Raw genomic sequence first — 14,640 nt, forward strand, 5'->3', positions numbered from 1 at the left:
GAGGAGGAGCCTCACCACTTCTTGGAAAGCTGGTTCCTCTGGACATGGCAGCAATCTGAGGCTCTGTCTTGTCGAAAATGTAATCGCAAACCACTGCTACGGCGTTATTGCAGTCAACTGCTTTTATTTTGTCAGGCACAAACCCCGGAAGTAGGACCTGTCAGAGATCGTTTGCTGAATACACTTTCAAACTGGAAACTCACGGTGAGTGTCTGTGTTTGCTGAATGCTGCGTCCTAACAAGCAAGTTTAGTGCAAACGTGTCAGATACAAAGTTACTACTACAGCTCCAACCTTAACTGCCTTTGATATTTGATCCGTCGTCATAAGGGCGCCACAGAACGTTGGAATCTTTTTTTACACAAAGTACTTTAAATGGTGCGTTCCATTGCTACCACTTGACATTAATGATTAAAATGCATTCATTCACAGTATTTGCATGGCGGAAGTACCAATAACGTTTCAGTCTCAGGAAAGTGAAATATGAAGTAGATCAGTGTCTATTGCTGTGTCTTAATTAATTAAATTTTTTTTTAAATGACTGAAAATAAAAATGCGTTTTCAAATTCCTTAAAGCTGCAGATGTTATATCTACATGTCAGATCTGGTTATTGTAGACATGATTACAGTAACAGTGTCACAACATTGGTAACAGAAAAACAGTAGAAATACATAGGCTGCTCTGATGCCTGCACCCTAACATACGTGGAGTATTTAACATTTATAATGATCAGAGAAAGTTACGTTATTTTTGGTGCCTCTCACTTTCCCAGAATATCATCGTGCACGTATGAATGAGACGCATTAACTTAAAGAACTTTGTAGAAAGGCGCTTTTTTTTTTTTTTTAATTTGATCTCCATTAGCTGTAACAATCACAGCTACTCTTCCTGGAGTCAGTCAAACATAGTGCTCCTACAACAATGTCTTTACAAGCCGTCACCATACCACCAACACAGTGACATCATTTTACCAAAAAAATCAAATCAAATCAATCAATAAATAAAGGAAGTTCAGTCCATTTACTTGTGTTAGTTTACAGCGCAGATCTGGCGGACGCGCTGACGTCCCGCTCAATGCGGAGTAAAATCCTCGATCCACTGGATTAAAATAGAGGATGCTGGTTGCCACGGTGAATCCTTGTATCGGAGCTCCATTGATGATGGCTTTCTTTCCTTATATCGCGCACGCGCATGCTCAGAGTTGATTGAACTGACTTTAATCAGCGATTGTGGAACGGGAAACTCAGTTATCGATTTCAGAGTTGATCAACTCAGAGTTTATTTTCAACTCAGAATTTGCTGAACATGCTTCCTGGAATAGGGCCCAGATGTGTTGTGTTCAGTAGCACGCAGCATGCTTGTTCGGGCATAATTTTGAACTGAACTTTATTACTTTGTCCTCTGTATCACTCACCAGCAGTAGGTGTCTCCAAAATGAGTGCTGATTTTGGAGACAGCCAGAACCAGCACTCATCAGCAATACCCAGTTATTTGAGGGATGAGGGGAAAGAAAGTGGAAAAAAGAACTACATATCCCACAATCCTTCGCCTTGAGATGATCCATATTTCAACAAGTTAGAAAATTTGAAACGACAGCTGCCTCCATAATGTAAATCACTATCTATTCACTAGCCTGTTGTTATTATTATTATTACTGTTATATTATAGAGCCCATCGTGATCACGTGAGGTGGTCCTGTGTTTGGGAAGTACGGTGAGGAGGAGGCGGAGCTGGGGCCTATTCCAGGAAGCATGTTCAACAAACTCTGAGTTTATAAACCTACTCTGAGTTGATCAACTCTGAGACCGGCAACTCTGAGTTTCCTGTTCCAGAACAGCTTTTTTTTTTTTGTAAGCTTTATTTATCGTCAGAGTGTCACAGTAACAGTAGTCATGAAAGAAATAGTGTACATACACACGCCGCGCTGCGGTGCGGGCGGCGCGGGTTCGCGTCCCGGCCCGGCGCCGATTTGCCCGCGTGTCTTCCCCTGTATCTTTCCCCATTTCCTGTCTCTCCACTGTCACAAAAAGCCGCTGTGGTCGAAAAAAAAATCTCAGGCAGCTGCTGAGAGGCCTGTGTCTCCCTCAGCCAGATTTGCCCACATGTACAGGTGATAATTTCTGATTCTTTAATAGATGAAATCTCTTAAGAAGAAGAAGAAGAAACAGCCTTTATTGTCCCACAGAGGGGAAATTTGGGTGTAACAGCAGCCGCAGTTATTATAAATATAAATAAAGATATAATAATTCACTTACTTTATTAATTAAAGTGTTTCAGGTGTCTTCCTTCACAACCAAATCCTGCGACCTGTCAGGGGCATCCTGTGATATCCAGAGCTTGAGGATGGCCTTCCTTGCAGCATGTAGGCGTATTCCTATCATTTTGCTGTTCCTTGCACTGTCCACTTTTGCTGCCAGGATGCAGTGAAGGTCACCTCACCCCGTACATCATCCCAAAACCTCTCAGTCTCTGCACATTTCCAGAACATATGTGTGTAAGTGCCAAGCTATATTTACATTTATATATACACCCATATATACACCCCAATGTGTTTGTATTCTTACTCAGGTTTAATCAGTCACACACAACCAGTTTCCATAACTTGAGCATTTTAAAACGTCTACTCAGTACCATATACAGTTGAACTGTACATTCAACTTTTTTCTACCTTTTCATGCAGTGAATACATTAATACATCAGCTGAGATACATTTCCTGGCCTGAAGAGCTGATAGTACTGTTTGAGTAAATCAAAGTCAAATTTCGTCACCTTCCTAAATTTTTTTTGTTTTTTTGCCTGAATCATCTTTTGGCAATAAAGAGGTGGTGAGATTTTCATAAAATAACTTTTGGCAAAAAAATGACTTAGGCCATTAAATTAGGAAGGTGATGAAATATGTTGGTACAATTAAACACTCCTTTATATTCCACTTAGCATAACATACCCTTTCAGTAAGTCTTTATTCCCTAAAGGACTTAAATTCATGGTTACTAACTTTAGATAATCAGAATGAACACATTTCCAAAGGCTTGCCTTGATTGTTCATCCCTAATATGAAAGCAACAGTCCATGGATTTTGTTATAACTAGCTGAGGAAATGGACAAATTCAATAGCAGACTGATATAGAACACCGGACACTGAGAGAACATTATGTTATTACTGATCCAGTTTCCTATTGTGCTTTAGGAGACTAGTTTGGGTTGATTGATTGTTCAGGGTGTTGAGTCTGAATGGTCATTAAGTGAATATACAGTAGTATTAGTATACATATATGTGGCCATTGAAAGAAGAAATCATGCCAATAGATTAACAGTAAACCTCTGATTCTTGAGACTTTGGCAAAATCATGTCCCACCAAAAAAGTGCAAATTCCATTTGCATATTAATTTTAAAAATTCATAAAACATAACTGGGGGATTTTGGCACAAATATTATGGTTTTTATTTAGTGATTTATATGATTTTATGATATGCCCACATATCATAAAATTACCCACAAAATGATTTGTCCCAAGACAAGAGTCTATAATTTTGATTTGAAGAAAAACTGTTTAAAAGTCTTTTTAAAATATGAAATATCTCAGAAAGATGAAAAAGAGAAAAAGTAAAGTCTAAGCTAAAAGCTTGACTTTGATGGTGCTAGTGCTACTGTCATGCAGCAGATCATACAGTACACCATTCACTACGTTTGTGTGCAAGTTGTGTGTCATTGCACTTTGATATATCCATCCATCCATTCTCTGTCCTGTCCTTCCTGTTCAGGGTCAGTGGGGCAGTCAGCAGCCTGTTGCAGGGCTAACACAGAGAGACAGACGACCATTCACACTCACACTTACAGGCAATTTACAGTCACCAAGTAACCTAACCCCAGCATGTCTTTGGACTGTGAGAGGAAACCAGAGTACCCGGAGGAAACCCACGCAGAAAGAGGGAGAACTCCACACAGAGAGGCCCGGGCCAAGGTGGAATCGAACCCAGACCTTTTAGATGTTATTCTAGCTGTGAGGTCTTTAAATGGGGATGCATGTAATGTAGCCTTATTTAACAGCACTTTATATGAAGCAGTCTCTCGCAAGAAAGTCTTCATTGCTAAAAAAAAAAAAAAAAAAGTATTTCATTTTATGTATGACTAATTGCTTTCTTGATCACCCGTTTACAAAAAACCACAACATAAAATGTGAGTCATCGATTGGGTCGTGCTGGTCACGGCCCTGAGAAGCCGTGGTGGGTGTCTCTTATTTTCATTTGTGAAAGGTGGCAACCCTAATTCGAGCAGAGATCATTTTGTGCTCGAGGACAGTTTGTAAAACATGTTTTGTGTGTGTGCAATGTCTGAGTACCGTTTGTAAAACGTGTGCAGCATGTGTTCACTGCGTGCAACCTTTCGGCAGGAAATTAACTCCATAGTTTGAGGGCATTGGTGCAGGTTTACCAGCAGGTGGCAGTGCACACACCATAGGTAGTAATTCTGAATTAACCACATTGTATTTATTTAATGAATAATGGTATTAGGGATAGAAAATGGGTTAATAATCTCCAGTTGTGTCTTTTTTAAAGCATTGTAAATAATGCCAAATTAGACATGTTTGGTGAATTTGGTATTTCCCAGTTGTGATGTCCACCTTTTTACTAACAAAATGTTATTTTAAAAAATGCAGTCCCTGTTTTAGTGGAAACCATAGAGGAAAACAAGTTTTTAATCGTATTTATAATCGTAGTTCTTCCTTTTATTTCCAAAGTCCCAACTCGGCGGGAAAGCAGCGGAAGCGGCAAGTGCGCGTGCGCCGGCCAGTCTCTGAACTGAACGAGCAGCAGCAGCGCGAGGAGGGACAGACTCACCTGCTAGGTGTCCCACAAGTACTGAAGAAAGTCCGGCTGCTTATAAAGTAAAGTATGGCTGTTTAATCTGAGCTCGCTTTAGGAAGGCGCTTCTACAGAGCAGAAAGGGTGTTTGGTCTGTTTCAGCGTAGTTAGCTCTCCCGATGCTAACATGCGGTAATGAGGACACTTCTCTTTCAGGGTTGTGGTTTTATCTTCGCGGCGGTAAAGTCACCGGACTGTTAGCTTGGACAAACACGAGCGTTTGTTAGTGTCATTAGCCTTTGTGTCCGGGTTAGCTAACAGTGTTTAATGGTTCAGAGGCAGGTTTGCTTTAATTGCAGCAGTTACGGGGTTTCCTCCGCCCTATATTATCTTAATGTTTGAATGCTAGCTTCGACCCACATTGTAGTCACGTGGTAATCAGTGTGCTGCACCCGCAGGAAGGTTCCAGATTAGCGTCCGACTGAAACGATAAAAACCCCGAGTTTCTTTAAAAAATACATGCACACCCTACCTCTGCTGACATATGGGAGTCAGAATGTAAAGTTTTACATTTTTCGCAGGTATATCGCGATGGATGAGTGGGAAGAGCAGGTAAGCTAGTTTCTGTTCACGTGCAGTCGTTAGCTCCATCGATGGGTGGGGTACCTGCCTTTGATCCAGCACTGATTGAAATCTGCTCATGTCTCTAGGAAACACCTTCCTATGGTCCTTCAGACCTCAGCAGCAGCACCTCTAACGCAGGTGTGCTCCCCGCAGGTAAGTGAAAGCTTCCAGCTGTGAAAGTAAAGTGTAGAGGCAGGTTCAGTATTTGACATGAATGTGTTTTCAGCCACACAGGGAGGTTCCTGGAACGGTGAGCAAGGTGAATTTAGACGGGGTAAGTCTGGAAAGGTGGAGCAGATCCAGGAGGAGCCTCACAGGGTACTGAATAATTTTCTGCTTCTCTCCAGGTCGTGGAGGCCGAGGACGGAGAGGATTCAAAAACTCATCCTTCTCAGGTGCACGTTTAACACTTGTTGTTAGCCAGTAGTGTAATTGTCCTTTGAGCAAATTACAGGGTCAAGGATCAGCTGTGAGGTCATTCTCAGCGTTCTAGCCAGGAAAAAAATTCAGCCTGGAGCTGGTGTGTTTTGGGAGGTGGGGCTACTTAACATTATGAGTGGATCAGCCTGTTTTTGTGATATGTCAGTGCGGCCACCATATTGGATGTGGCAGATCTGCGCTGTAAACTAATAGAAGTGAATGTACTGAATCTCATAAAGTGCCTTCATTCAAATCTGCACTAATATAAACTGGGAACAAAAATAAGAGAACTTATTAATTACTAATTAAAAATGTGCTTCAGTGCATACAATAACATTTTATGGTTTAACATTTAAAAGAACAGAAAAGAGTTATATCCAACTTTTGTAAAGTGCTTCATAAATTAAACGTATTGTTACTGCACAAAAATAAGGGGACACGAAGCAGAAATGCAACAGTAGACAGACAGGCAGCAGGTCTGGAAGATCAGTCTGTATTTGTATAGTTAGTTTGGGGCTGTGCAGTCAAGATTGACTTCATTGATTGGAGGCTGTAGTGCAGGACTACATAGTATTACTGCAACTAGGGCTGCAACTAAAGATTATACTGATAGTCAAATAATCTGTCAATTATTTTATCGATTGGTCAACAGTTATTTCAGTCTTCCCTCACCTGTTCATGACTGCCCACCTGTTTACGTCACCTTGTTCTCTTCTCACAATTAAAATAATGACCCATAAGAATGAGTATGAAACTAATCAAATATATTTTATCGTTAATGGGACCATCACAATAAATATAAAATAAAAAGTGCATATTAAAGATAATGAATTTTTATTTTTAAATGAAAATATAATGTGCAAATGAATAAAAATGGCCTCTGTCCAAAAGTTCAAATAAGGCTTCAAATTAAATCAAAAAGGTTTTTCCCATCCAAATCAGCTGAAAAGTTTAGAGATGATTCAGTTGATACAGAGGTTTATTATTCAGAGTGAACTGATATTAATATGAGGGAAATAAATAAGAGCCAGCATAGCTGCTCCTGTTGTCCTTCACTCGTTAGCTAACATCACTGAAATGCTGGAGCTTAGCAAACATCCATGAGATCTTGTTTCCGACAGATAAACTAACAGAAACATTACTGTACAAACATTAACAGGTATCACTGATGTCACAGCTTCAGGGTGCCGGTGTTTTAAACACTCAGCTCTGCAGTGACCCTAACCCACGCTGCTCTGCAGTGACCCTAACCCACGCTGCTCTGCAGTGACCCTAACCCACGCTGCTCTGCAGTCTGCAGTCAGCTTTATTTGGTTTGCTGTCAAACGCTCCCACACCTTTGACAGTCTGTCTCCACCCTCCTCTCTGGTCCACCAGCGTTAGAATGTTCAGGTGATGTTCTTCTTCATTGGTATTGTTCTTGGCAGACAATGGAGGCAATACTGCCCCCATATCTTCCTGTAGTGTATTGCAGTTACAAAATCACACACAAACGGAACAAAATAGATGGATGGGTTATAAAATATGACGCTTGGACGATGAAATTCCATGTCAATGAATTTTTGTAGTTGACGTCGTCAATGAATCGTTGCAGCCCTAACTGCAACTGCTGCAGAAATCTGTTTTCATAATGTTAGAATGGCCAAACGGCATAAAAAAGTCTCACCTGTGAGAGGTAATCCCATGTGACCCAGGTTTGACTGTAAAATGGTTCAAACAACTCCACAAAGGGGCACCCCGGGGGGCTTAGTGGTGAAGCCAGCGACCACATACATATGCCGCGTTGCGGCACGGGTTTGAGTCCCGGCATGTCGCCAATTTGCCCGCATGTCTTCCCCTGTATCTTTCCCCCATTTCCTGTCTCCCTCCACTGCCAATAAAAACTGCTGTGGCCAAAAATGCAAAAAAAAAAACTCCACACAGAACCACCATATCCAACATGTGGTACAAGTCAGCGCTCAATGTCTGTGATTTGGATCCTCTGATCTGTGTTATGATGCTCTGATAATAAGATGCACGTTTACCTGCAGCTGTTGTTAATAAACATTCCTTAAGCAACACATCAGTGTGTTACAGTTGTGAGTCTATGAAGACCTGCGGTTTCACGCTGGTCCCTGTTTGTGTCTTGATGGAGACAGTGAACCCAGCGAGGGGAACGATGGAGTCTTCTTGTAGTAGGTGCATTCAGAAGCAGAGCGGAGTCCTCTGATGCATCTCCTGTTCAAATGTGTAGTCAGATGGTTGACTTGGATGCAGGCATGTTAGAAACCTCAGAGCAGTCTGTTAGGCTCATGGGGTTTGAGAACAGGCAGACCCCTGAGCGCAGCCTTAAACTCAGGTTAGAGGGCAGGAAGATCGCTCTTCCAGGTGTTGTACCTAACTTTGTTTTTTTTTTTTTCTTTAAGGTGGTGAGGACTGTGGAGATGGTAAGCACTGTCAGTATTACAACAAGTCTTGTGGTTTTACCCAAAGTGTTTGCTGAGCTTTCATTTCTTCCTCATAGCCAGTGACAGCTGGACTCCCACAGAGAGAGGGAGGGGTGGATTCAGTGGAAGAGGAGGCAGAGGTGGGACACATCATGTATTCCTGTAGAATCCTATGGTTACCTGAATAAATAGGAAGCAGTGATGTCAACAGCGTCCTTGTGAATTCAGCCAATAAACACGAGCGGTGTGAAGGTCATGACACACTTGTGTTTGTGCAGTTATAACACGATGGTTTGTGTGTTGTTTCAGGGCGTGGCAGAGAGTCTGGCAGAATGGATCAGGGTGGATTTGATGGTAATATTTACACATGTTTGGCTTTGGCTGCATTTGGGAACTCTCCTCTGACTTTGTGGTATTTTTACAGATGACGGCGATGGCGGGGACAATAACGGTAATTTTACCTTCAGTGAACGCACAAATGTAGACTCAAAGAAATGATTGTATTTACGTGAGCATTCTCTGTGTTGTGAACAGCCTTTAGAGGAGGAAGCCGAGGAGGCAGAGGTGGGCGTTACGGGCAAGGTATGAATCTGGCCTCTTTCATGATGTTTATTGCACTTTGTCTGGATTTCAAATATGAACCGCAGGTAACTGATGGCTGATGTTTTGAAGGTGGTGAGCAGGGTGGCAGAGGTGGCTTTGGAGGAGGTAAGTGACTGAGCAGTAAGTGATAGTGTTGGTCTGCCAGAGCTGTCAGAAATGCATGTTGTGTCCTTGCAGGTTACCGTGGGAGGGATGAAGAAGTCTTTGGTCAAGGTTGTTTCTCCTTATTTACTGACTGAGTCTCAGTTTCATGCAGGTTTGAACCCTGTTCTAATGTGTGTGTGTGTGTGTGTGTGTGTGTGTGTGTGTGTCACACAGGGGATGAAAGCAGACCAGAGGGGAAGGATGCAGGTGAAAGTGACAGTAAGTTGAGCTCTGCATGGGTGCAGTCCTGCAGCATGGCTGATCTTATCTTGCACCACATGCAGAGTTTCTGTGTTTAACTGCAGGGCCCAAGGTTACCTATATTCCTCCAACTCCCTCTGAAGACGAGGACGCCATGTTTGCTCACTATAAGACCGGCATCAATTTTGACAAGTACGACGATATCCTGGTGGACGTCAGTGGAACCAACCCACCGCCGGCTATAATGGTAAGGACTGCTGTGGGGGTCTAAATCAGACAGAGGCACGCTGTCACTGGACTGAGCTGCTAATAAACCTTAGGGGTGCCTCGGGAGGCAGAGCAGGTCACTTAGTGATCAGGTCGGTGGTTCGATCCTTGGCTGCTCCACTCTGCATGCTGAAGGGCACCATACTGAACCCAGAGCTGCTCTCTGAGGCTTTCATCAGCGTGTGAATGTTAGAAAGCACTGCGGTGTAGAAAAAAGTGCTTGGATGACAGATTCACAACATAAAATGTGAGTCAGCGATTGGGTCGTGCTGGTCACGGCCCTGAGAAGCCGTGGTGGGTGTCTCTTATTTTCATTTGTGAAAGGTGGCAACCCTAATTCGAGCAGAGGTCATTTTGTGCTCGAGGACAGTTTGTAAAACATGTTTTGTGTGTGTGCAATGTCTGAGTACCGTTTGTAAAACATGTGCAGCATGTGTTCACTGCGTGCAACCTTTCGGCAGGAGATTAACTCCATAGTTTGAGGGCATTGGTGCAGGTTTACCAGCATATGGTAGTGCAGACATAAGTAGTACTTCCTAATTTACCACGTATATTTAATGAACAATAGTGTTACGAATATAAATGGGTTAATACTTTCCACTTGTTCTGAATTGAAAACATGTTTGAATTTGGTATTTCCCTGGTTGTGGTGCTACTTCCACCTTTTTACTAACAAAATGTTATTTTTAAAAAAAAAATGCTGTTTTAGTGGAAACCATTTACAGGAAAACGAGTTTTTAATCGTATTTATAATCCTTTTATTTCTGAAGTGAGGCATGTTGTACTGAGCGCTCGAGTTGGAAACCAGTCCATTTACCATCAGCATGTTGGAAATGACCGGCCAGATTAAAACAACCACACAAACATCCGTGCAGATGTGCTGCGGTGCCGAGATGGCCACCTGTGGTGAGAGCTGTAGAAGAACTTGTTGAAGTTTTTGTTTCGTTCATGGCTGGAGAGGCAGTTTAAAGACGCTCGGTTTCATCATGACTGCACAGGCAGCAGCAGCTCAAAGCAGTCGTAATGAAAACACATGCTGAGCTGACATAAAGGCAGACGGTTCGTGGGTCATGAGACTTGTAAGACTGACATGAATAAGAGTGTTGAGCATACAGCCGGATCCTTAATAATCTTAATGCAGGTGTTGTACTTGTTGCCACTTTACTGGAATAGTTCAGCTGTTATTTATGCAGTTAATAAAACCTTGAGTAACTCAGACTGTGTTGCAGCAAATGTTGACTTTCCCTTGAGGCCGGTGTGCGTTTCGTCTGTTTTCTGTCAGACCTTCGATGAGGCGGCGCTGTGCCAGACCCTGGCAAAGAACGTCAGCAAGTCTGGTTACGTGAAGCCCACCCCGGTGCAGAAGCACGGCATCCCGATCATCTCTGCCGGCAGGGATCTGATGGCCTGCGCTCAGACCGGATCTGGTAAAACGGTGAGATGTGGGGGAATCGAACTCTGGGACGTAGACTTGCTTTGTGTGCAGAGTTTAAATGTGTCGTCTCTCCACCAGGCTGCTTTTCTGCTGCCAATTCTCCAGCAGATGATGGCAGACGGCGTGGCAGCCAGCCGCTTCAGTGAGCTTCAGGAGCCTGAAGCCGTCATTGTGGCTCCAACCAGGGAACTCATCAACCAGATTTACCTGGATGCCAGGAAGTTTGCCTATGGGTGTGTTTGAGCTCCTTCATCCCCCAGCGGCATGTTAAATACACCCCATTAATTCAAATGTGCTAAGTGTGAATCTCTCTCCACTCATCAGGACGTGTGTGCGACCAGTTGTGGTGTATGGTGGAGTCAGCACTGGACATCAAATTAGAGACATCATGAAGGGGTGCAATGTGCTGTGCGGGACACCAGGACGGCTGCTGGACATGATTGGGAGAGGAAAGGTGAAGTCATGCAGAGCTGTCGTTGATGTGGTCACCTGGTTGCACGGGGTTTAAAAATGCTAATAACAGGTCTGCGGTCCAGGTGGGTCTGACTAAACTGCGTTACCTGGTGCTGGATGAGGCCGACCGCATGTTGGATATGGGGTTTGAGCCTGACATGCGCCGCCTAGTGGGCTCCCCTGGAATGCCATCAAAAGAGAACCGGCAGACTCTGATGTTCAGCGCTACGTATCCTGAGGACATCCAGAGGTGTGCTCCTCCATCAGCCACAGCTTCACTTGATGTACAGCAGTGTTGGATTGTTGGCCAGCTTGTCTTAACACGTGTGTGTGTGTGTGTGTGTGTGTGTGTGTGTGTGTGTGTGTGTGTGTACTAGGATGGCAGCTGACTTCCTCAAGCCTGACTACTTGTTCTTGGCTGTGGGCATTGTGGGTGGAGCCTGCAGCGATGTGGAGCAGACATTCGTGGAAGTCACCAAGTTCTCTAAGAGGGAGGTGCTTTTGGATCTCCTCAAAACAACAGGTATTTTTATTGAGCTGTTTGTCTATTAAAGGGTGAAAGTGCAGCTTGCAGGTAGACTTTGAACCCTGCGCTCTCACTGGAGTGAGTAATGCGTTCTGGTGTGGCTGTGTGACGCTTTGCTGCAGGATCCAAGCGCACCCTGGTGTTCGTTGAGACCAAGAGGCAAGCTGATTTTATTGCTGCGTTCTTGAGCCAGGAGAAGGTTCCAACCACCAGCATTCATGGGTAAGTTGTTTCTTTGTGTCATTGTGTAGTTTTCATGTAGGTGTGTGTGTGTGTGTGTGTGTAACCTGTGCTGTGCTGGCAGTGATCGTGAGCAGCGGGAGCGGGAGCAGGCCCTCGGAGACTTCCGCTCTGGCAAATATCCGGTCCTGGTGGCGACCTCTGTGGCTTCCCGTGGTCTGGATATTCCAGATGTGCAGCAAGTGGTGAACTTTGACCTGCCGAAAACCATCGATGACTATGTCCACCGTATTGGGAGGACTGGGCGCTGTGGCAACATTGGAAGGGCGGTGTCTTTCTTTGACCCAGATGCTGATAGGGAGCTGGCTCGCTCCCTGGTCACAATCCTGTCTAAGGTAAGGCAGCACACAGCCACTGTGGAGCCCTGCAGGAGATTCGAGGTGAGCCTTCATGGCTTTGACGTGTTGGTTGGGATTGACAGGCCCAGCAGGAGGTCCCCTCATGGTTGGAGGAGTCCGCGTTCAGCAGCCACGGCCCCGGTGACTTCAGCACCCCCAGGAAGCCTTTTGCCTCCACAGACTCGAGGAAGGTAAGCGGTTAAACTCCTCTGCAGTGAATTCTCTTTGAGGTCTTTGTCTGCAGTGTCTCACACTGTCATCTGTCCTCAGGGTCCACAGGTGGGCTGTTTCCAGGACAGCAGTGGGTGGAGCCAGCCTGCAGGACAGACTGTAGCTGATGATGAAGAGTGGGAGTAGACAGAGTAGTGCAGCAGCATCTGGCAGCGCTGATCTGAGTTTGTTTTCAGAGGTGTTCAGGTCATTATTTTAAGACTGTTTTTGTTTATACAAAATGTTCAATAACTGTGAAAACCTTTTTTTTTTTTTTAAACTTGGATTTAGTGTTCCTGCAAACAGCGTTTGTGTGTGGAGTCAGTTCTGTTGCATGCAGTTCCAAAATAAATGAGTGTTTGAAGCAGTGCTTGGTTTATTAAAGGGTCCAGCCCATTCACTGGATCTTCTTGATGATGCAAACAAACTGAGGACATGTCATTATATCAGTGAATGTATTGATTATGGAAGCAGAGTGTTTGAATTGAAAAGTGTGGAACCAGAGCAGGGATGGGTGCAGGTGAACACTGCTGCTGAAATGGCTGTTTAACCCTCTGAGCTCTATGCTGGCCATTTGCTGCCACTTCACTCTCTTTTTAACCATTTTAACTGTGTTAATGCATATGGAATAAAATTTCACAAGGGTCTAGATTTCATTCTGATTTTTAAATTTTCCACTTCAGCTACTGAAATATGTCAATAATGTAGTGTGTACATCAAATTGTTCCTCTTGGCTCTATCGTGGCCACTTTTGGCCCATTAAAACTACATTTTTAAATCTCTTGTTATATGCAACATAAAAGCATGCATTTTGGGCACAACTGCTTTCATTCTAAACTCAGGACATGGAATTTGTAATTTTTAACAGTTTCTACCAGATAATTTATTAATTTTTTGCTGAGCAGGCAATTTTATGTAATATTCTTAGTTTCCAATGGGGCGTATGATGGCTTACTACACTCCAGTGGAGCAAATAAATCACACAATTTTGACATAGGAGTGATGTCACATAATTTTTTGTGTGTGTGCATGAAAATAATTATTCCTTTATGTGACATTCTAGCAGAAATATGTATTTGAAAGACAGACTGAAATAAATTATGACCTCCAAGTTACCAGCTATTCAGCTTTGAGTTTCCCAGGTAAACTTGGCTTTGATGCACATGTTCAAAGCACTTGTAGCTTTGTTCTTTTCATTAAAAAAATACCACACCCAAATATCTAACCTCTAAAAAAAGTTTTAAAAAAATTCACTGGCCATCTTGCAGAGTTCAAAGTTGCAGCTGCAGGGTAAACAACAACAACCTCTGGCACTGTTTGTAAATCTGTCCCGGAGTTTGTGCAGGTGCAGCAAAGACTGCTGCCAGAAGTAAACTTAGCAGCTTCAAGATCGTATTTTCTCCAGCAAGAAGGTCATATTCACTGCTTCAAGCACTTGACTATGTAATGTGCTCAAAGAGCGAAGATGGGGAGAAATCCTCTGTACTTGAAGACACATCAACTCCTGAAGATGAGGGCACACCTTCCTCAGAGGTTGACAGCATCAGCACTGATGATGAAGAGTACCAGCCAGTGCCTGATTCTACTTCTTTAGGGTGTGAGGACAATACAGACACAGCAGTTGGATCAGTGGATGTCTCATGATTGGAAACTTATGTGGTTTCCCACTGCTGAAGAGACCCTGCATTACAATCCAGTATCTGCTGGTCTCACCCCAGGGCCCACCCTGTATGCAATTGCCCACATCAGCAACTTGAAGTCTGCCTTTGACCTGTTTGTCACAGAAGAGATCATTCATCTTCTGTGCACCCACACAAACCTGCATGGGAGGAGGAGGTGTGAGGTTTGGAAGGATGTGGATGAAGTGGAGATGAGAGCCTACATTGGAATTCTGATTTGGGAAGTTAACCATGGAATGAGGGTCACATTCCAACTGACAGGAGCTACAAG

At 43.6% G+C, this 14,640-nt stretch overlaps 1 protein-coding gene across 4 annotated transcripts; it reads left to right on the forward strand.

The window, feature by feature from the left end:
* The first annotated feature begins 4,769 nt into the window (after nucleotides 1–4,769).
* On the forward strand, nucleotides 4,770–13,054 carry ddx4 (DEAD (Asp-Glu-Ala-Asp) box polypeptide 4). Of its 4 annotated transcripts, none has more exons than XM_030746600.1 (23): nucleotides 4,770–4,886; nucleotides 5,385–5,415; nucleotides 5,514–5,580; nucleotides 5,654–5,701; nucleotides 5,775–5,822; nucleotides 8,253–8,273; nucleotides 8,351–8,413; nucleotides 8,583–8,627; nucleotides 8,698–8,724; nucleotides 8,808–8,855; nucleotides 8,946–8,981; nucleotides 9,054–9,089; nucleotides 9,195–9,239; nucleotides 9,326–9,468; nucleotides 10,771–10,923; nucleotides 11,002–11,156; nucleotides 11,248–11,377; nucleotides 11,460–11,626; nucleotides 11,754–11,899; nucleotides 12,025–12,124; nucleotides 12,207–12,477; nucleotides 12,564–12,671; nucleotides 12,751–13,054. In XM_030746600.1, the coding sequence occupies exons 2-23, from the start codon at nucleotides 5,395–5,397 to the stop codon at nucleotides 12,835–12,837; spliced, it is 1,965 nt and encodes a 654-aa protein (XP_030602460.1). In that variant the 5' UTR covers nucleotides 4,770–4,886; nucleotides 5,385–5,394; the 3' UTR covers nucleotides 12,838–13,054. The 4 variants fall into 4 exon arrangements, with proteins under 4 accessions (XP_030602460.1, XP_030602475.1, XP_030602484.1 ...); XM_030746615.1 differs by having other exon boundaries at nucleotides 5,654–5,686; nucleotides 12,751–12,837; XM_030746606.1 differs by having other exon boundaries at nucleotides 4,779–4,891; nucleotides 12,751–12,837.
* The last annotated feature ends 1,586 nt before the right edge of the window (nucleotides 13,055–14,640 follow it).

The sequence above is a fragment of the Archocentrus centrarchus genome, chromosome 2 (genome assembly GCF_007364275.1).
Source record: "Archocentrus centrarchus isolate MPI-CPG fArcCen1 chromosome 2, fArcCen1, whole genome shotgun sequence".
In the NCBI taxonomy this organism is placed as follows: Eukaryota; Metazoa; Chordata; class Actinopteri; order Cichliformes; family Cichlidae; genus Archocentrus; species Archocentrus centrarchus.

Bases quoted from the DNA above. Each gene is read 5' to 3' on its own strand.
- ddx4 (XM_030746600.1), top strand. From the start codon at position 5,395: ATGGATGAGTGGGAAGAGCAG. The intron at 8,628-8,697 runs GTAATATTTACA...GTATTTTTACAG, and splicing joins GGATCAGGGTGGATTTGATG to ATGACGGCGATGGCGGGGAC. The intron at 9,469-10,770 runs GTAAGGACTGCT...GTTTTCTGTCAG, and splicing joins ACCCACCGCCGGCTATAATG to ACCTTCGATGAGGCGGCGCT.